The sequence below is a fragment of the Sphaerodactylus townsendi genome, linkage group LG05, assembly GCF_021028975.2.
Source record: "Sphaerodactylus townsendi isolate TG3544 linkage group LG05, MPM_Stown_v2.3, whole genome shotgun sequence".
In the NCBI taxonomy this organism is placed as follows: domain Eukaryota; kingdom Metazoa; phylum Chordata; class Lepidosauria; order Squamata; family Sphaerodactylidae; genus Sphaerodactylus; species Sphaerodactylus townsendi.
In genome coordinates this window covers 129,599,074-129,620,355 of record NC_059429.1, presented here as the reverse complement: position 1 = coordinate 129,620,355, position 21,282 = coordinate 129,599,074, and the positions used below count along the sequence as shown (strand labels likewise).

At 45.0% G+C, this 21,282-nt stretch overlaps 1 protein-coding gene across 1 annotated transcript in view; it reads right to left on the bottom strand.

Annotated features, from left to right (window-relative positions):
* The window catches only part of COL20A1 (collagen type XX alpha 1 chain), a 215,614-nt gene that overhangs the window by 189,282 nt on the left and 5,050 nt on the right, over positions 1 to 21,282 (bottom strand). The window contains exons 2-5 of the mRNA XM_048497920.1: positions 13,902 to 13,983; positions 3,406 to 3,516; positions 2,511 to 2,654; positions 41 to 193 (exon numbers count right to left, since the gene is read on the bottom strand). Coding sequence (XP_048353877.1) covers positions 41 to 193; positions 2,511 to 2,654; positions 3,406 to 3,516; positions 13,902 to 13,983 — 490 coding nt within the window. The remainder of the gene's footprint in view (positions 1 to 40; positions 194 to 2,510; positions 2,655 to 3,405; positions 3,517 to 13,901; positions 13,984 to 21,282) is intronic.

Sequence of the window (21,282 nt, the reverse complement as noted above, 5' to 3'; positions counted from 1 at the left end):
AACAATAACAATAATAATTCAATTGGACTCCGCTACATACTTATCAGGGTTTCACTGGTAGGTGGGAAGGTGGCTTCTGTCTCCAGGAGGTATTCGGCAGCTGTAGTCCCCAGAAACATCTCTGTCTTTTCTGGGGCACTAGTTGGGTTCCTTCTGTTACTTCTAACTTGGGAGAAGTTTTTTAGTTCTTCAACTGCAACAGCCAAAGCAACAGTGGATTTCAGTCAGATATTACATCAACTGTTCAACGGTCTGAATAAATATTTGCACATCTCACTGTTACCCTAAGTGTGGGGGTCTGCCCCTTTTAGAGTGGGGAATTAGCAGGGTCAGGCCTTGCATAGCGAGAGGTAGGGTAAGCACAAGATCTTTTCCATCTATGCCTATGGGAATCAGTTTCCTTAGGAAATCCTGAGGACGATGGAATAGAAGTTTAACAGTTTTATTTAAAGGAAAATAATAAAATACACAAGCACACGTTTCAGAGCAGCAGACAATTCACACAGCCCTGGGACGTATATAGAGTTGAGGGGATAGGTTTGGAGATAGGCTTAGTAGGGAATTAGAGGTGATATTTACAATTCCTGAAGAGACTTGGATCTGAGAAGCAGGGTTTAGGACAGGGGTCAGCAACCTTTACCACCCAAAGAGCCATTTGGACCCGTTTTCCACGGCCCTGAAGATCTACTATGCCGGAGAAGCAGCTCTGTGCCCCTCCACTAATGCTGGGAGGCGGAGGCGCCAGGCAGGGAGACCCTGTCTGCTCGACGGAGCAGGCACCCGCCTGCTCCATGGGGCAGAGGGGGGATGGCGTCTGCAGCCTGCCCAGTGCCACCACCTCTTGCACTGCAGGAGGCAGCGGTGCAGGGCAGGGAAACCCCCTCTGCCTGACGGAGCAGGCAGCCGCCTGCTCTGTGGGGCAAAGGGGGGATGGTGGCTGCGGGGATGGCAGAGGGGGGATGGTGGCTGCTCTGGAGGGACATGCCCACTCTACCCTCCAACCTCCAGAGGTCAGAGGGCAGCGTGGGCGTGTCCCTCCAACCCTCCAGAGCAGCGCTGGAAGGAGAGGTGAGTGGAGGGGAAGCTAAAAGCAGCACTCTCACGCACTGAGCCACCTCCAGTTCAGCCCCTCCACTCACCTTTCCTTCTAGCGCTGCTCTGGAGGGCTGGAGGGACATGCCCATACTACCCTCCGATCTCCCGGCCATGCAGAGCCACAGTATAAGGCTGAAAGAGCCGCAGGTTGCAGACCCCTGGTTTAGGGGCTCACACTAAACTCTGGGAGAAGAGAAAGCAGCATTGGGGACAGTATAACCAGACAAAGAGGTGTCTGAGATAATACTGAACACTTAGTACTGGGTGAGGAGGCTAGTTATAGGCAGAAATCAGTTTCCGAGCTATGCAAAGTGACCTGGGCTCCTAGGACAAAAAACAAAGCTAACGGTCCAGAGAGGAGACAAAAGGTTAAGTACTCAGGTGCTTGTGTTAAGGGTCGGCCAATGGTCAGTGCATAGATTTGATGGGTCAAACCAAGGAGTACCATTTTTTTTGTTTTTAGGGTGAGGCTAATTTAATATAAGCTTCAGGACAAAAGTCAAATGTCGGGAGATGATCTTTTTGGAAGAGTTGGAAATAGAGGATAGGATTAGTATTCAAGACAAATGTCAGACAGGAACTTCCCGCAGCTGGAATGAGAAAGAAAATGATGCGCGTAACTTGACAAAAATGCTGTCTTGCTAACAGCCATCCAGGGTGATACAGATGCTACATTATCAGAGTGCTAAGGTTAACGGCGCAGAGAACAATGGTTTAGATGCAAGTGTAACCCCCATGCTCAGAATGGGTTGACCCAGAAAGGGGTGGAGACTCAAAGCAGTAAGAGGCTGCAGGGCTCATGTGGTTTGGAGGAGACAAGGCTACCAGACTCGGACCTTGATTTGTATAAGCCCTTAACACCTTGTTAAGGTAACTGCAATGTTGTTGGGAACTACTGGGAAGGTAGTTGTTTAATTTTGCTATGTTGTAAATGTTGGAGTTTATTGTTTATGTTTTTATGTTTGTAATGGGTGAGAGTTCTCCTGGAAACCTTCATCATGTTGAATCCTGCTCACCAAGCCCTTGGAGTCTTCAGGAGCCAACCCACTTGCAAAGAAGAATTGGACTTGGCAGTATCAGTAGACTGTAAATATAAGGACTTGAAAATGCAACCTGAACAGGACCTTGAAGTGTGATGTTAAATGTTGATGTTATATGTTAAGAAAGTAAACCATTTTGTTTTTAAAATTTGTTGTCGCAAACTCATTTCAAGTTCTGCCCCACAGAACCCACAGATAGAGGTTACACAAGCAGTGCTGAAATAATATTTTAAAATGCTGTAAGAGAATCTGCACTTCTTTGAAAAGCGCAATCACGCTCCTCTCTGACTTCCGCCAAAGAGCGCAGGACCACACTTTGCCCTTTATGTTGAAAGAGGTATAACTGCGGCTGCTAAAAGCAGAAGGCACACTTACTCACAAACCGCCTCTTGATGAAGAGGGCCTCTTGAGAACCATTTAGGATGTAGATCTGCAGAGAGTATTCCTTTGTGGGGCTCAACCCCCCCACCGTTGCTTTGGCAATCCTGGTTTTGAGCATGACTTCCTGTTCTGAATCTCCTGTAATAAACAGAAAAAGGAAAATGTGAAGAGCGCAGCGGAAGGCAGAAAATTTCCAGCTGAATCCAAAGGCCTTGATGGAGCAACAATGTGCCTAGATCATGCAAAACAGATTCCCTCCTTGTCAGTGGCGTATCTACCCGGGGACAAGGGGTACCCCTTGTCCCCGGGCGCCACTCTTCTGGTCAGGTGGGGGGCGCAAAATCGGGGACAGACCCGGAGTGGGGGGCAGAGCCTGGGGGGGCGTCCCAGAGAAAATTTGTCTCTGGGCGCCATTTACCCCTGGTATGCCTCTGCTTCTTGTTTTTGTATAGCTTGGCACTTTGTGAAGGGCAAGAAGGTCTATGACCTCTCATGGCGATTAGGAGCTACAAGTCCCTGGAACAGGTGTCACTCAGTTGCTAGGACAGGAAATGCCTGGACATTTTTGGGGTGGAGCCTGAGAAAGGTGGAGTTTAGTGAGGGGAAAGACTTCAACAGAGTATTTTGTGGTTGTACCAGTCACCCCATGTCAGAATGCCAAAGACGCCCACAGGGTGAGAATGGTTGGGAACACCCATTTGCTTCTACTGAATCCGTCAGCTTGATATTTATGTTGATTGGAACTTACTGTTTATTGCCTTTATTGTTTCAGTGTGATTGTTAGCAGCCCATGGCCATACAGGGAAAGAAGACATATAAGCCAAAATAAATAAGTAAAGACATTCTTCCAAGGAGAGCCCCCTACAGTGAGGTCCCCCTTAGTATTTACCTGCCATGGGTTTCACACGGACTTTGTACCCATTCGTGTTTCCTTCTGTCTCTTTCCATTTCATCTGCAGTCTGTCTTCTGACAGGACTGTCAGCTTCAACCGGTTCGATCCTGGCATGTAAAAGAATTCACATCTTTCAAACCGTGCTCAGAAAGGAGTACAAGTTGTATATAAGAGGCTATTGACCGCACATGTTATTCTCAAACTGAGCATGGAAAACCATAAATAAGCCGAGTAAGTGCACGTGAATGAAAGTTCTATTGGTTTATTGTGCTACCTGATTCTACCATGGTCAGTTTTGTAGAATCCCAAAGGGGCTTGGACAGATTTATGGAGGAGAAGTCGCTCTATGGCTACCAATCTTGATCCTCCTTGATCTCAGATTGCAAATGCCTTAGCAGACCAGGTGCTCGGGAGCAGCAGCAGCCGCAGAAGGCCATTGCTTTCACATCCTGCAGGTGAGCTCCCAAAGGCACCTGGTGGGCCACTGCGAGTAGCAGAGAGCTGGACTAGATGGACTCTGGTCTGATCCAGCAGGCTCGTTCTTATGTTCTTATGTTCTTATCACAATGGCAGTGTAAATAAAACCATGGTTTGCACTAATCATACAGTGGGTTTCAGTCTGTGGGGTGCTACTATGTCTGGTGTGGTGTTAGGTCTTACCCCAAAATCTTGATTGTCTCGAAGGTGCTGTTGGCCTCTGTCTGACCCTGTGGAACTGGTGCACAATTCTGACGTGGCAAATCTATGGCCATTTAGGCATGCCCTATTTACCTCATTGCTTTGCAGAGGGCATTTCCTGCCGTTTCTTTGTTGAAACACGAAGGATTCTCCCTCTGCAAAGTGTCTCTAGCTGAGCCACCATTTTGCCCACCTGCCTTTCCTTGTTATAACCATGCAACCACCATTTGGGGAGGTTGCCTGCTGCCTGTGTGTGCGCGCACGTGTGTGTGTGTGTGTGTGTGTGTGTGTGTGTGTGTGTGTGTGTGTGTGTGTGTGTGTGTGTGCGTGCGTGCTATATTTCTCTTGATGCAACCAACATACCCACAAAACACATTATTTTTCATCATCATTATTCTATAGAATTGGGTAGTTGGGCTGGGGGAAGGATAATGAAAAACCAGGGATGAAATGGTACAGCCGTGAAATTCTGTAGCATCCTGAGCCCCAATCTAATTAAGAATATATATATATTCTTAATGAGGTTGGTTATCTGAGGTAAAACAGACAACCAACCAAATTGGTTATCTGAGGTAAAACAGAGAACAGGGTGGGACAACTGGGGGCATTTCCCCACTTACCATCTGCTGCGCGCTACTCTCGCCAAGTAGTGCGGGGTCCCGCGGCACTCCCCACTACAGGGGCGGTGACAACGCAGCCACCTCGACGCTGCCGCTCTCGCACCCCCTCAGCGCGCGTCATTCCTGGCGCTCCTCAAAACGGCGTGGGGAAGCCCGGGAGCGCACCAGAAATGATGCGCGCTGGGAGTAGCACGCAGCAAAGGGTGGTCGATGGTAAGTAGGGAATCGACCTAAAGAGAAACCCTATCTATATGTGGGGTTTCTCTTTAGTTGTCCCACCCTGTTCTCTGTTTCACCTCAGATAACCATGCAAGCAGCTTTTTTAAAAAGTTTAACAAATAAGCTATAGAATTTTAACAACAGCCTCAGGAAATTAGGTAGGAATCGTCAGCACAGAAAGAGGCAATTTTTTATTTACAAATTTTAAGGCATTTCAAAGCTCAGATCAGATGGTGATTGGCTTTTAGAAAAGGGATCAGTTTGTCACAGGGTTCATAATGCTTGTGAAATGTGATAACCCTTTCAAGATGTTACACAGATTATATTCAAGCTTGCAACCAGAGGTTCGTGTGGTGTCCTGTTAACTATTTGGAAATTAGTATTTCCCAACTCACTTTCCTCTTCAGACTTTTCAAATTTTAGGATTACCTCAAGGCATTTGAAGTAAATCCTACTACAGAACTAGAGGTGGGAAATCTCTCACAAGGACAGTGTAACTTCCCCTTTCTGACAAGAGAATGGCTCCTCTTTTTCCCTGCCAGTTCCCTTAGTTCAGGGGTAGGGAACCTGTGGCTCGAGAGCCACATGCGGCTCTTCTGCTCTTGCACTGTGGCTCCACGAGCCGAGCCGCTGGCCCCATCCTTGCCTGCCCTGCAGGCAGCAAGGCAGGCGCACCAACTGCCCACCAACTGCCCCCGGCCCCATCCTTGCCCGCCCTGCAGGCAGCAGGGTGGGTGCACCAACTGCCCGCCCTGCAGGCAGCAGGGCGGACGCATCCATGCACTTCTCAGAATGAGCGGAGTAAAAGGTAAAAAACCCCCAATATATATAGTATTATCTTTATTTTAAATGTCAAAAATTATTTGCGGCTCCAAGTGTTTTCTTTTCCTGTGGAAAACGGGTCCAAATGGCTCTTTGAGTGTTAAAGGTTCCCTACCCCTGCCTTAGTTCTACCCATTCTGTCCAGAAGGTTGATTCCAGGAATTCTTCTCTGCCTAGAAGTAAATCCCCTTCCTGACTAGAATTTGAGACTCTCTTCTCTCCCAATTCTTCCCAACAAAACCACAGGTATCTCCCAGACACATCTGTTCTCTCTGGAGCTCAGAGCTGAACTCCCCTCAAACCTTATCCGCAGTTCTAACTGCTTCTGCCCACTCCAACTCTTGGGCTCGGTGAGGGTTTAACACTTCACAAGTCCAGAGAAGAGTGACCAAAATGGTTAAAGGTCTGGAATCCATGCCCTATGAGAAGTGGCTTAGGGAACTATTATTATTATTATTATTATTATTATTATTATTATTATTATTATTATTATTATTATTATTATTATTATTGTAGATTTCACAGCTGCCAGATCTTTAGCTGGTTGTTGGCCTCCATTACAATTTGAGCCTCACCCAGAGGCCTAGGAAGTTGTAAGGTATCGGCGTAGTATTCGTGCGGATCCCAGCAGGGCTGCCTTCTGAATTTGACAATGTTAATTTTGTCAATTCGAAGATGTTTCAAGTTAACTGCCCTAATGGTTTTGGGATGGCGCCCAGCGAGCCGATTACCACTGGGACGACCTCAGCTGGTTTGTGCCATAGACGCTGAAGCTCAATTTTCAAATGGCGGTATCTAGTGACCTTCTTGTGTTCTTTTTCAATGACCCTGCTGTCACCGGGGACTGCTGTGTCAATGATGGTCACTTTCTTGTCCTCGATCACGGTGATGTCTGGTGTATTGTGTTTCAACACTTTGTCCGTCTGGATTCAAAAGTCCCACAGGATCTTGACCTCATTTTCCATTACTTTCTCTGGACAATGTTCCCACCAGTTCTTAGCTGTTCTTATGTTGTAATTCTTGCATAAATTGTTGTTGTTGTTGTTGTTGTTAATTCAATTTGGTAGACCGCCCTGCCCCCGAAGGGCTCAGGGCGGTTTACAAAACAATAAAACACAATACATCGAATAAACTCAGTTAAAACAATAAATACGTTAAAAACATTTGCCGCAGTAATTTTCTATAGTTAATTAATTAAAATAGATGGATAATAGATGGATAGATGGATAATTAATTAAAATAGATGGATAAACTAGATATGTTTAGTCTGGAGAAGAAAAGGTGAAGGGATGACATGGTAGCCATGTTTAAATATTTGAAGGGCCGTCATGTTGAAGAGGAAGCAAGCTTGTTTTCTGTTGCTTCAGAGACTAGGACAAGGAGTAATGGATTCAAGGTATCAGAAAAGATTGCTATACATTAGGAAGAACTTCCTGACAGTAAAGGCTGTTTGACAGTGGAATGCACTGCCTTGGAGAGTCGTGGAGTCTCCTTCTTTGGAGGTTTTTAAGCAGAGGCAAAATGGTCGTCTGTCAGAAGTGCTTTGATTGTGTGTTCCTGCTTGGCAGGAGGTTGGACTGGATGGCTCTTCCAACTCTATGATTCTGGCTTCACTTTCCTGGCTCTTTCTGCTGCTAGATACACCACAGTAGCCAACTCTGGTTTCGGAAATACCTGAAGTTTGGGGGGTTGAGCATGGGGAGCGTAGAGTTTGGGAAGGGGAGAGACCTCAGGGTACAATGTCCTAGAGACCACCTTCCAAAGCAGCCGCTCTCTCTAGAGGAACCGATCTTTGTTGCCGAAGTGGGAGGACTCCAAGAGCCACCTGGAGGATGGCCAGCCTAGGAGGGCGGGTTTTGTGGAAAGGAGAAACCTTATGATGTTACAGTGCATAGAACTCGCCCTCCAAAGCAGCCAACGTGGGAGGAGCAGCAGTGGTGTAGGAGGTTAAGAGCTCGTGTATCTAATATGGAGGAACCGGGTTTGATTCCCAGCTCTGCCGCCTGAGCTGTGGAGGCTTATCTGGGGAATTCAGATTAGCCTGGGCACTCCCACACACGCCAGCTGGGTGACCTTGGGCTAGTCACAGCTTCTCGGAGCTCTCTCAGCCCCACCTACCTCACAGGGTGTTTGTTGTGAGGGGGGAAGGGCAAGGAGATTGTAAGCCCCTTGGAGGTCTCCTGCAGGAGAATCGGAAATCAAACTCAAACTTCTCCTCCTCCTCTCCTCTCTCTCACCTCCTCCTCCTCCTCCTCCTCCTCCTCCTCTTCTTCTTCTTCTTCTTGCTTCCTCTTCTTCTTCTTCTTCTTCCTCTTCTTCTTCTTCTTCTTCTTCTTCTTCTTCTTCTTCTTCTTCTTCTTCTTCTTCTTCTTCTTCTTCTTCTTCTTCTTCTTCTTCTTCTTCTTCTTCTTCTTCTTCAACTGATCTATGTAGTCTGGAAATCAATTGTAATACTGAAAGGTATCCGGGAGGTAGACTATCCTACTTCCAATGGCCCCCTGGCATTCCAGAGCACCCCTTTCCATCAAAAGCTTCTGAGACATTTGGCAGCTCTCGGGAAATCTGTTCTGCTGAGTGCGCACCTTTAACTGGCAGCTCCAAAGCCACCTGGGCGAAAAATGCGAAGCCCATGAAAGTGTAAATAACAGTCCTCGACAGCCTGTAACTCAGCAGCTGTTCCAGGCTCTTCTTCCCAATGGCCCTTTCAAACTTTTCTTTGCGCACGAACGCAGGTGAGTGAATCGACACATGCCGAGAGGCAAGGCACCGTTTCTTCTTGGACTCGCTCCCACCCCGTTCCGTCACTCTTTCTCCCGCAATAGTAGTTGTTGACAGCAACAGAAGTGATGAAATGTCTGCATTTCTGTGCAATGTCACTTGCTTAAGAATATAACAGAAGCTGTGCAGGATCGGGGCAACGGTTCTTCTAAACTAGGGTTGCTGACTCCGGACTAGGAAGTTCCTGGAGATTTTGGGGTACATAAGAACATAAGAACGAGCCTGCTGGATCAGACCAGAGTCCATCTAGTCCAGCACTCTGCTACTCGCAGTGGCCCACAAGGGGCCTTTGGGAGCTCACGTGCAGGATGTGAGAGCAATGGCCTTCTGCTGCTGCTGCTCCCGAGCACCTGGTCTGCTAAGGTATTTGCAACCTCAGATCAAGGAGGATCAAGATTGGTAGCCATAGATCGACTTCTCCTCCATCAATCTGTCCAAGCCCCTTTTAAAGCTATCCAGGTGAGTGGCCATCACCACCTCCTGTGGCAGCATATTCCAAACACCAATCACACGTTGCGTGAAGAAGTGTTTCCTTTTATTAGTCCTCATTCTTCCCCCCAGCATTTTCCATGAATGCCCCCTGGTTCTAGTATTGTGAGAAAGAGAGAGAAATTTCTCTCTGTCAACATTTTCTACCCCATGCATAATTTTGTAGACTTCAATCAGATCCCCCCTCAGACGTCTCCTCTCCAAACTAAAGAGCCCCAAACGCTGCAGCCTCTCCTCATAAGGAAGGTGCTCCAATCCTTCAATCATCCTCGTTGCCCTTCTCTGCACTTTTTCTATCTCTTCGATATCCTTTTTGAGATGTGGCGAACAGAACTGAACACAGTACTCCAAGTGCGGTCCCACCACGGCTTTATATAAGGGCTTTATATAAGGGGTAGAGCAGGGGTCTGCAACCTGCGGCTCTCCAGATGTACATGGACTGCAAATCCCATCAGCCCCTGCCAGCATGGCCAATTGGCCATGCTGGCAGGGGCTGATGGGAATTGTAGTCCACGAACATCTGGAGAGCCTCAGGTTGCAGACCCCTGGAGTAGAGATTGTGGAAGGCAGGATTTGATCAGGAGAGGACCCTCGGTGGCTCAGAGAGTCTACCTTGCAAAGCAGGAGTTTTCCTCATGAGAACTGATCTCTGCGGTCCACAGATCAGCAGTAATTCTTTTGTTGCCAGCACACGCCCGCATGGATGAGCTTTGCTGTGTTTGCCTCAGTGCACTCTGCTGTAACGCAAAAGGTATCTCTTACCAGGGAGATTACCCACACTCAGAAGGTTAAGGGCCACGGTTGCTAACCTGCAGGTGATACCTGGAGATTTCCTGGGACTGCAACTGATCTCCCCAAATACGGACCAAATAACACGTGACGCACGTGTGCTGCACAGTGGCTTGTGTATATTACAAATATATTTTACAAACGCTGCAGCGTTTGGGACTCTTTCGTTTGGAGAGGAGACGTCTGAGGGGGGATACGATTGAAGTCTATAAAATTATGCATGGGGTAGAAAATGTTGACAAAGAGAATTTTTTCTCTCTTTCTCACAATACTAGAACCAGGGGGCATCCATTGAAAATGCTGGGAGGAAGAATTAGGACTAATAAAAGGAAACACTTCTTCACGCAACGTGTGATTGGTGTTTGGAATATGCTGCCACAGGAGGTGGTGATGGCCACTAACCTGGATAGCGTTAAAAGGGGCTTGGACAGATTTATGGAGGAGAAGTCGATTTATGGCTACCAATCTTGATCCTCTTTGATCTGAGATTGCAAATGCCTGAACAGTCCAGGTGCTCAGGAGCAACAGCCGCAGAAGGCCATTGCTTTCACATCCTGCAGGTGAGCTCCCAAAGGCACCTGGTGGGCCACTGCGAGTAGCAGAGTGCTGGACTAGATGGACTCCAGTCTGATCCAGCTGACTTGTTCTTATGTTCTTATGTTCTTAATGTATAACCATACATAAAATGCAATTGCTATTAACAATTTTTTTACTTGCATTACGTATATCTCCGAGGGGAGAACTTCAGTAACACCGATGCAGCCAAAAAACCTCCTTCAATGTTATCCACGTAGTTCACCTCAATAAAGGCTTATAATCTTATCTGTTGTCTCCTTTCATAGATGTTACACTTCAAATCGGTGACTGAATAATTGTCTTCAGATTCATGAATCATTTACTTTCAGGTGTGAGCACGATCACCATTTTCATGAATGGATACAATACAACATTATTATGATTGCATCTCCCTCCGGAGTGATGTCTAATAGAAAGGTGCCCGGAAACAACCCAAGGCTCGCTGTTCCCTTCTGTAGGAGTTTTTAATAGCTGGATGCCATCTGTATTCTAATTTTATGGAAATTGAACGCTGCTTTTAATCTTTATATGTATTTTATGTATCCACTTGTTCTGTCATTGTTGTAAACCGCCCTGAGCCCTCTGGGGGAGGGCAGTATAGAAGTGGAACAATAAATAGATAGTAGATAGATAGATAGATAGATAGATAGATAGATAGATAGATAGATAGATAGATAGATAGATAGATAGATAGATAGATAGATAGATAGATAGATAGATAGATAGATAGATAGATAGATAGATAGATAGATAGATAGATAGATAGATAGATAGATAGATAGATAGATAGATAGATAGATAGATAAATGTTATAATTGACAATTAATGTATGATTATTGTACAACTGACATGTTATGATGTTCTTTATGTATTTATATATTTATTGTATGAGCATGCAATTATTTTAAATCATTACTAATATTTTTAAGGAATGGAGCACTGGCGAAGGCAATCGAAAAGCTAACAAACGCGTGCAGCTTCTGCAATGTTTATTCTGATGTGGATGCATGGCTCCTTTAACCAGCCTGCTTCACATCATGGCCGCTTTGGAAATGGGACTCTATAGTATTATACTCAACTGAAGCTCCTCCCCTCCCCAAGCCCCGCCCTTGCACAAGGAACTACCTTTACCTTTTCACACATAAATTAAACAAATAGAACGATTAGAATTTTGTATCAGCCCAGGTATGTATTTTAAGATGAATTCCAAATGGACTTCAGTGCCCAGGAAATCTGATTGTTAATGAAGTACGTTTAAGACTTGTACAAGTACCCATCTGAGGAATTCAGTCTGAATATTTCCTTCTGAAAACGGGCTGACATGATATTTCAAAGTGTGAATATCAATCTCAACCAAACAGACAGTTATATTTCACCCAACCTTTTCAGCACTCAACTAAAGTATAACCATCAACAGTCCAACAGGACATACCGTGTTTCCCTGAAAATAAGACAGTGTCTTATATTAATTTTTGCTCCCAAAGATGCGCTGTGTCTTATTTTCAGGGGATGTCTTATTTTTCCATGTTCTGTTCGTCGGGCATGCTTCCAAACAAAAACTTTGCTACGTCTTACTTCCGGGGGAAGCCTTATATTTCGCACTTCAGCAAAACCTCTACTACGTCTTTTTCTCAGGGGATGTCTTATATTCGGGGAAACAGGGTAGGAACCAACCCATCCCCACATCTGCGTGCCTTAACCTTTCAGAGATCTCTTGCAAGCTTCCTGAGAGGAAGTTAGTTTGTATGGAAGGAGACAAAGGCAAGATTCACCCGCTGCCCAGGCCAAAGCAGAAAGAAGGGCCTTCCTTTCTCAGAGGAAGCTGCAGACAGGCCGGTTGTTTTGCTTAGCCGGAGCAAACGCAGAGATGGCCTGAGGGAACAGAAAGGGTATTCATGACCGGATGAAACAAGGAGCTGTCTTCTGCTCTGCTGGTCCAGCTCGGCTCTTGGCTGTCACTCAGGGATCCCCGAAATAAAGGCACAGGAATGTTGGCAGCTGAACATGAAAATGAAGATACTGTCCAGCATCCCATAACATCCAAATACAAATAAGCTGCATGGGCTTGAAAGGCACACTGCTGGGCTCCCGTTCTCTGCTGTGAACTGTTATCTCGTTTAGTGACTGGGTAGAGAGGATGAAACTCTGGTTACCAGCTCCCCATTGAGCACTGATTGGGAATAGTTTTTTTGGATCCAGGTTGGGAATTTCTTGGAGATTTGGGGATAGAAGACCAAAGAGCCCATCTTCCACATAATCTGCTTTCTCCAGGGGAGCTGATAGTTTGGAGTTCAACTGTAAATCCAGGGAATTCCCAAACCCCACCTGAAGGCTGGGTAGGCCACACTGAGTCCTTTGGAGTATTGGGGCAGGGGAGGGGTGAAGCAGAAGCAGAAGCAGAAGCAGCAGCAGCAGCAGCAGCAGAAGAAGAAGAAGAAGAAGAAGAAGAAGAAGAAGAAGAAGAAGAAGAAGAAGAAGAGGAGGAGGAGGAGGAGGAGGAGGAGGAGGAGGAGGAGGAGGAGTTTGGGAATTTATATCCCCCCCCTTCTGTCTGTAGGAGACTCAAAGGGGCTTACAACCTCCTTGCCCGTCCCCCCCTCACAACATGGCTTACACCCTGTAGCAGGTGGAGGGTGGGAGCTAGAGAGAGCTCCGAAGCTGTATGATTCTTAGCCCAAAGAGTCACCAACTGGTGTGTGTGGGAGTGCACAAGCTAATCTGAATTCCCCAGATAAGCCTCCACAGCTCAGGCGGCAGAGCGGAGAATCAAACCCAGTTCCTCCAGATTAGATACACGAGCTCTTAACCTCCTATGCCAGTAGTAGTAGTAGTAGTAGTAGTAGTAGTAGTAGTAATAGTAGTAGTAGTAGTTGGATTGATCCCCTGCTCATGTGAAGGAGTGGGGAATCAAACCTGGTTCTCCAGATTAGAATCTGCCACTCAAGTGGAGGAACAGGGAATCAAACCAGTTCTCCAGGTTGGAATCCACTGCTATTAACCACTATACCAGTGGTGGTGAACCTTTGGCACTCCAGATGTTATGGACTACAATTCCCATCAGCCTCTGCCAGCATTGCCAATTGGCCATGCTGGCAGGGGCTGATGGGAATTGTAGTCCATAACATCTGGAGTGCCAAAGGTTCGCCACCACGGCACTATACCATGCTGACTCCATCTGATGCTCGTTGAGGGACCCTAAGGATGCCCTGTGGGTCTACCATAGTAATCAAGGCGGGTGTACAACGTAATGACACCAATGCATACTTATACTCACAAAATGAGTCATATTTCAACCAATAATAAATTGGAATACAATTCAATCTTTGTTCTCTTGGTAACAACTCAAAATATTATTAATATAGTTCAACAGGTAGGTTGTTTGGCTAGAAAACTCCTGTCTACAGACAACTTGGCTATTACCAGCTCGTGGATACCTATCGACTTTTCCTTAGCTTTGCAACCAAGGACTATATGACAGTATCTAACACATGAACTGGGAAAAGGACATGCTTCCTCCTTACCTTGACCACACACCTGCAAAATGATGTGACTCACAAGCATCATGCAGGGAATCCAGAAGAGCCCACGAGCCAACAGGGTGACCTGAAGACAGAAGAGCTTTGTCAAGATCAAGATCTTTTAACCAGCCTCAAGACCTTGACCCACAATGTTATTTGTTTTGTATTAATTTATAAAAAATTACACCCCGCCTCATACTTGCATCTCTAGGAGGCTTACACCGGTTAAAAACAATTAAAAAACACAATAAAGCATTGTAAATAAAATATAACAAATAAAACAACAATAAAAATCACATTAAAATAACATTAAAATTATACCCCACCTCATACTTGCATCTCTAGGTGGCTTACACCGGTTAAAAACAATTAAAAAACACAATAAAGCATTGTAAATAAAATATAAATAAAACAACAATAAAAATCACATTAAAATAACATTAAAATTAAACCACGCCTCATACTTGCATCTCTAGGTGGCTTACACCAGTTAAAAACAATTTAAAAAACACAACAGGGCACCTATTATGATATTAACCGCTGTTTTTAAGTAGCTTTTAATGGATTTTAGTATTATATTGTTGTTATCGATTTAATTAATTGTATATGTGAATGTTGTACACCGCCCAGAGCCCCCAGAGGATGGGGCGGTTTATAAATCGAAACAATAAATAAATAAATAAATAAATAAATAAATAAATAAATAAATAAATAAATAAACAAACAAACAAACATAGCATTGTAAATAAAATATAACAAATAAAACAACAATAAAAATCACATTAAAATAACATTAAAATTATACCCCGCCTCATACTTGCATCTCTAGGTGGCTTACACCGGTTAAAAACCATTAAAAAACACAACAAAGCATTGTAAATAAAATATAAGAAATAAAACAACAATAAAAATCACATTAAAATAACATTAAAATTATACCCCGCCTCATACTTGCATCTCTAGGTGGCTTACACCGGTTAAAAACCATTAAAAAACACAACAAAGCATTGTAAATAAAATATAAGAAATAAAACAACAATAAAAATCACATTAAAATAACATTAAAATTATACCCCACCTCATACTTGCATCTCTAGGTGGCTTACACCGGTTAAAAACAATTAAAAAAACACAATAAAGCATTGTAAATAAAATATAACTATTAAAACAACAATAAAAATAACATTAAAATAACCCCACTTCCCCAGACCAGCAGCTGTAGAGGGGGTTTCCAGAGAGGCTAACCAAAACTCTCCATTTATAGTGGATGACAAAGCCATCCATTTTCACCCTCACCCTGTAGTGTTTTAAATTGAAAAACCAAGGAACTCTCTTTTGATCATGAACACCTTCTCTGGCTAAAGAGATCTGTTAATTATTGCTTCTTGTCCATACTATAATGTTCATCAGAGTTCACAGCAAAAAGGAATCTAACACAAGACAGATAAAATAATTCCCCCTACGCAAAACTACACTACCCTCTGGTCATGTCAGCTTTGAGTTAGTGAGTTAGGAAGAGACACCAGAGACAAAGGAGAACCAATTGCACTTTGAATCTGAAAAGAAAAAAGAATGCTGTAAGAAACAATTAGCAAAATTTCATGCAGGTCAGAACCAGCCCGTCCTTTATGCTGCTTTTTAATGTAAATTATTTGTGAGGATGATTATTCAGAGTCTAACCTGAAAGGGGTAAGTGCGTTTGATTTATTGTAAATTGGAAGCTACATATCTGCCAAGAAGGGAGCGAGAGAGAATCGGGGATTTAGCAGCTGGATTCTTGAAAACCTGATTGATAACCGCAGCAAAGTTGAGTACCAGACCTTCAGTGCTTTTGGGGTTTTTTAAAAACTGCAAGTCGTCATACATGATTTCCACCAATTTTCCTTTCAGAAATGGGGACCCCCCACCCAAAAAAGAGGAGCTGGTACTCAGTACCAGTGGGTTCTTCTACTACCCAAAAAATCATGCATTACCAAAAAAAATCAGTAAAAAAGTCAAATTAGTCCCCTGTGACATCACATCCTGATGTTTACTAGGCAGACTGCATTTACAGGGTGGTTTGAAATTGCCTTGTCTCTACGCTTTACCCCCAGCAAGCTGGGTACTCCTTTTATTGAATTCTGAAGGCTGGAAGGCTGAGTCAACCTGGAACCAGCTACCTGAAACCAACTTCTGTTGGGATCAAACTCAAGTTGTGAGCCGAGCTTTGTCTGCAGTACTGCAGCTTACATTCTACATCCTCAAAAACATTTCCTTTCCAGACTAGCTTTGTTATGGAGAGTGGAATTTCTTTCTCCGAAATTCACTTTTTGGCACATAGCCCTCAATTCCTCTTATCCTCTTTTGTTACTGCTGTGTTCTAACAGAGGGATTTCTCTTGGAAGATAAATCAACACAGGGCGTTTCCCCACTCACCGCGACCCCCGCTATGCCGCGCACTGCTCTCAGCGCGCGTCGTTTCTGGCTCGTGCCCAGGCGTCCCCATGACCCCGCGTGGGGTCATCAAAAGGCGCCTTTTACAAAGGCCCTTTCCCCACTCACCTTAAGCCCTGCGCTACTCTCCTCAAGTAGCGTGGGGTCCCCCAGCACTCCCCACTACAGGGGCGGCGACAACGCAGCCGCCCCAACACTGCCGCTATTGTGCCCCCTCAGCGTGCGGCATCCCTGGCACTCCTCGAAACGGGGATGCCTGGGCACGCGCCAGAGATGACGCGTGCTGAGAGTAGCACACCGCAAAGGGCAGCAAAGGTAAGTGGGGAAATGCCCAAGAGCGCCAGGAATGACGCGCACTGAGGGGGCGCAACAGCGGCAGTGTCGGGGTGGCTGCGTTGTCGCCGCCCCTGTTGTGGGGAGTGCCGGGGGACCCCACGCTACTTGAGGAGAGGAGCGCGGGGCTTAAGGGAAGTGGGGAAAGGCCCACAATCTTTTGTACCTTCAAAACTTTCAGGGTTTTTTTTTTACATACCAGAGGGTGGTGCTGGAGCATGAGGAGAGGAAGATTTAGGAAGACCTTACCTGCCCCATAGCATCTACAAAGTAAAATTCTGTAGTTTTTTAGAACCTTCTTTCTTGACCCTCTTCTCTTCAAATTAATTTTGGATAAGAACGGAAGTGGTTAGAAACTGACTCCAAATTCCCAAAATGAGGAAAAGGAAAAGACTGTTGTTTCACAGAGTACAGTGGAACCTCAGTTTTCGTCGATAATCGGTCTGGCAAAATCCAGCGAAAACCAAAACCGACAAAAACCAAGGCTTCCACTGGCAAGCCTTTTTTTTTTTTGCGAAAATAGTGCGCGCGTGCCAACGAAAACCGATGAATACTGAAGCAAACAACGAAAAGCGAGACAACATTTTCAGGAAGCGGATCAATGAAAACCGAAAACGATGAAAACCGATGTCAACGATAACCGAGGTTCCACTGTATTCGGATAAAGAGGAATTTAGAAAAAGAAATATCTTAACCCTTAACCAAACAACGCCATGGCTTCTCTAACAACCACAATAAGTCTTTCCATTTAGTGATTTGGGAATCGTTCTTCCCTTAACGTGTCCTCTGAAAGAGCAGGTACATGAACTAGCTGTTCCCCCTTACCAAGGAAGGTAGAGTGTTGGATTAGATTCTAGAAGACCTGAGTTCAAATCTCAGCTCGCTGTAAAGCAAGCTGGGCAATCTTGGGCCAGTTGCTTTTCATCAGCATCATCTACATTACACAGCTGTCATCAGGATCGAATGAAAAAAAGCAAAATCAAGTGTGTCTGTAACCCCCATGTTCAGAATGTGTTGACCCAGTAAGGGGTGCAGACTCAAAGCAGCAAGAGGCTGCAGAGCTCATGTAGTTTGGAGGAGACAAGGCTACCAGACTGGGACCTTGATTTGTATAAGCCCTTAAAACCTTGTTAAGGTAACTGCAATGTTGTTGGGAACTACTGGGAAGGTAGTTGTTTATTTTTTGCTATGTTGTAAATGTTGGAGTTTATTGTTTCAGGGTTTCTTTTTGTGTTTGTCATGGGTGAGAGTTCTCCTGGAAACCTTCATCATGTTGAATCCTGTTCACCAAGCCCTTGGAGTCTTCAGGAGCCAACCCACTTGCAAAGAAGAATTGGACTTGGCAATATCAATAGACTGTACATATAAGGACTTGAAAATGAAACCTGAACAGGACCTTGAAGTGTGATGTTAAATGTTGATGTTTGATGTTATATGTTAAGAAAGTAAACCATTTCGTTTTTTAAAATTTGGTGTTGCAAACTCATTCCAAGTTCTGCCCCACAGAACCCACAGATAGAGGTTACATGTCCATCTGACCATTTTGGAGGAATGCTGGAATGCTCTTTGGCACAGTAAGAAACACATTTTACCGTGACGTGCCTCTGAAGATGCCAGCCATAGGCATGGGCAAAACATTAGGAGCAAAAACTACCAGACCGCAGCCATGCAGCCTGGAAAACCCACAACAACCAGTTGATTCCTGCTATAGGGAATGAAACCCCACAATAGCCACATTCCGAGGCAGTGAATTCCATTCTGCGAGGCAGATAGATTCCACCTGCTCTATCTTTGCATCCTATGAGGGTTTTATATTTGCAGGGAATGTTTCACACAAGGGAGCGTTATAAAATGGCATCCTCCTTATGTCTGCAATAGTGCAGTGCAGTCTACCACTTCAGTAACCTGACCACTCTTTCCCTTGCATGTGTGTACCAGTTGTAGTGGCTTGTAGGGCACAAACTGCCTAGATCTAGAAAATCCACATTGGCTTCCCATTGGTCTTAATTTAAGGTAGGGCTGTCAATCCTCCTACTATTTTATTTATTTATTTATTTATTTATTTATTTATTTATTTATTTATTTATTTATTTATTTATTATACTTGTATACCGGTGAACAACAAGATAAACAAGATACACAGATAGAGTCAATAAATATCAAAATTAATTAATAATAATTATGGCTCTATACTCATTTAAACCAAACCCCATTAAAATGCAGCTTCCAAATACCAAGCGCAACAGATGGCGACCTACTATCAAATCCCCTAAAAGAGGGGGAGGGAGGGGGCGGCAGGATCCACTGATGTTATGGGGGGGGGCATCAGCGGCCAGCCTCCCCAAAGGCCCAGTGGAACAGCTCAGTCTTGCAGGCCCTGCGGAACTCATGAAGATCCCACAGGGCCCGCACAGCTGGAGGGAGAGCGTTCCACCAGGCAGGGGCCAGAGTTGTAAAAGCTCTGGCCCGGGTGGAGGCCCGCCGCATCATTGAGGGGCCAGGGATCACCAGCAAAATGACAGAAGACTTCCCACTGGCAGTCCTAGTTGCCTCCACCACTCTGAGCAGTGCCAGAATTCTTTTTTAAACGGTGGTGTCAGCTGCATCCCTATGGTTTTTACCAGAAGTGACATAGGGTAACTCTAGGAATCGCTGGAAACTCTATGGTTACCATAGAGGTTCTGGTGATTCCCAGAGCTGCCCTACACCATTTCCAGGTTTTCCTTGGAAGTTTTGTAAAGTTGCAGCCAGCATCACTCACTCCTACATATCCTTATCACTTACTTTTCCCACTGGTTTCCAGGTTCTGCCTAAAAACCCTATTTTGAAATGCTGACCATCTGCCGTGAAAGCCCGACTTTTCAGGCACCTCACGGGCACCTTCTCACACGTGCTTATTGCTGGTCTTTACAATCTATACACCCTCCAGACCAGTGGTGGGATCCAAAAATTTTAATAACAGGTTCCCATGGTGGTGGGATTCAAACTGTGGCGTAGCGCCAATGGAGCTGGGTGAGGCATGACGGGGGCATGGCCGGGCATTCCGGGGCGGGGCATTCCTGGGCGGGGCTGTGGCAAGGACGCAGCCGCTGCGCCAGTCCTTGGGCGGGGAAACTAATGCATGCAGGCGCAGGCTGCCACGCACGCCGGTGCACCTCCTGCTAGACTGCTTCCAGTTCTGCGCGCTACTGCTGAGAGGAGGGGCGTAACTAAGGCAAAAATCACGTGGCAAAATCACCAATTAGTAACCCCCTCTCGGCCCACACAAATAATTAGTAACCTACTCTCGGGAACCTGTGAGAACCTCCTGGATCCCACCTCTGCTCCAGACTTGCATAGCTTTTCACTTGTAGCACAATCGTGCAACGCTCTCCATTACTGTAGGGTCCGCCCTCCCTTATCTGCTGAACTATTTTAATTCTAATTGAGTTTTTTTTTAAAAAAAAATCTGTATATTTGGCTTGATAAATATTTTGCATCTGCAGGCAATCAGCTGCTGGCTGTTTTAAGCTGTTTTTAAGCACTCTTCTGCCAGTGGTTTCATGGGGTTATAATTATTATTATTATAGTTTTATAGAGGCTTGATTGCACTTGTAATTCATATAAATTTGCCTTTTATTTTTTTGCTTTGCACAAGTTTGAATGCCAGAAGCTTCCTCACGGACCTGTGATTCAGTGAATAAAATGGTGCTGTTGTAGGAAATGTTAGATTGTAAGGCAAATTGCAAGATTGTGTCAGGGTCCAAAAGGAACAGAGACAAGACTCAAGTGAAAGCTGTCACGTACATATTGCCGATATTATCATGTTTTGAACCAACGAATGTATTATCTGAGAAAACATGGAGTATGTGACGTGATTCTGATGTTCTGCCCTGTACAGGTGTAACCCCCATGCTCAGAATGGGTTGACCCAGTAAGGGGTGGAGACTCAAAGCAGCAAGAGGCTGCAGAGCTCATGTAGTTTGGAGGAGACAAGGCTACCAGACTGGGACCTTGATTTGTATAAGCCCTTAACACCTTGTTAAGGTCACTGCAGCGTTGTTGGGAACTACTGGGAAGGTAGTTGTTTATTTTTTGCTATGTTGTAAATGTTGGAGTTTATTGTTTCAGGGTTTCTTTTTGTGGTTGTAATGGGTGAGAGTTCTCCTGGAAACCTTCATCATGTTGAATCCTGTCCACCAAGCCCTTGGAGTCTTCAGGAGCCAACCCACTTGCAAAGAAGAATTGGACTTGGCAGTATCAGTAGACTGTAAATATAAGGACTTGAAAATGCAACCTGAACAGGATCTTGAAGTGTGATGTTAAATGTTGATGTTATATGTTATATGTTAAGAAATTTTGTTTTTAAAATTTGTTGTTGCAAACTCATTCCAAGTTCTGCCCCACAGAACCCACAGTTAGAGGTTACACAGGCTCTTCTGAATCATACCTGGGCCCACTGATAACTAGCTGCAGACAGACCCTTTGCTCTATAGGAGATAGGGGGTACCAACCTGCAATTGGCCCGGGCGGTGGTGAATACTGACACCAGATCAATCTCCAGCAGACAATTGGGTGGTGGCAAAATGCAACCAATTAGGTATTTGCAAAGTTGACTGCTTGCTTGGAAAACTGTACA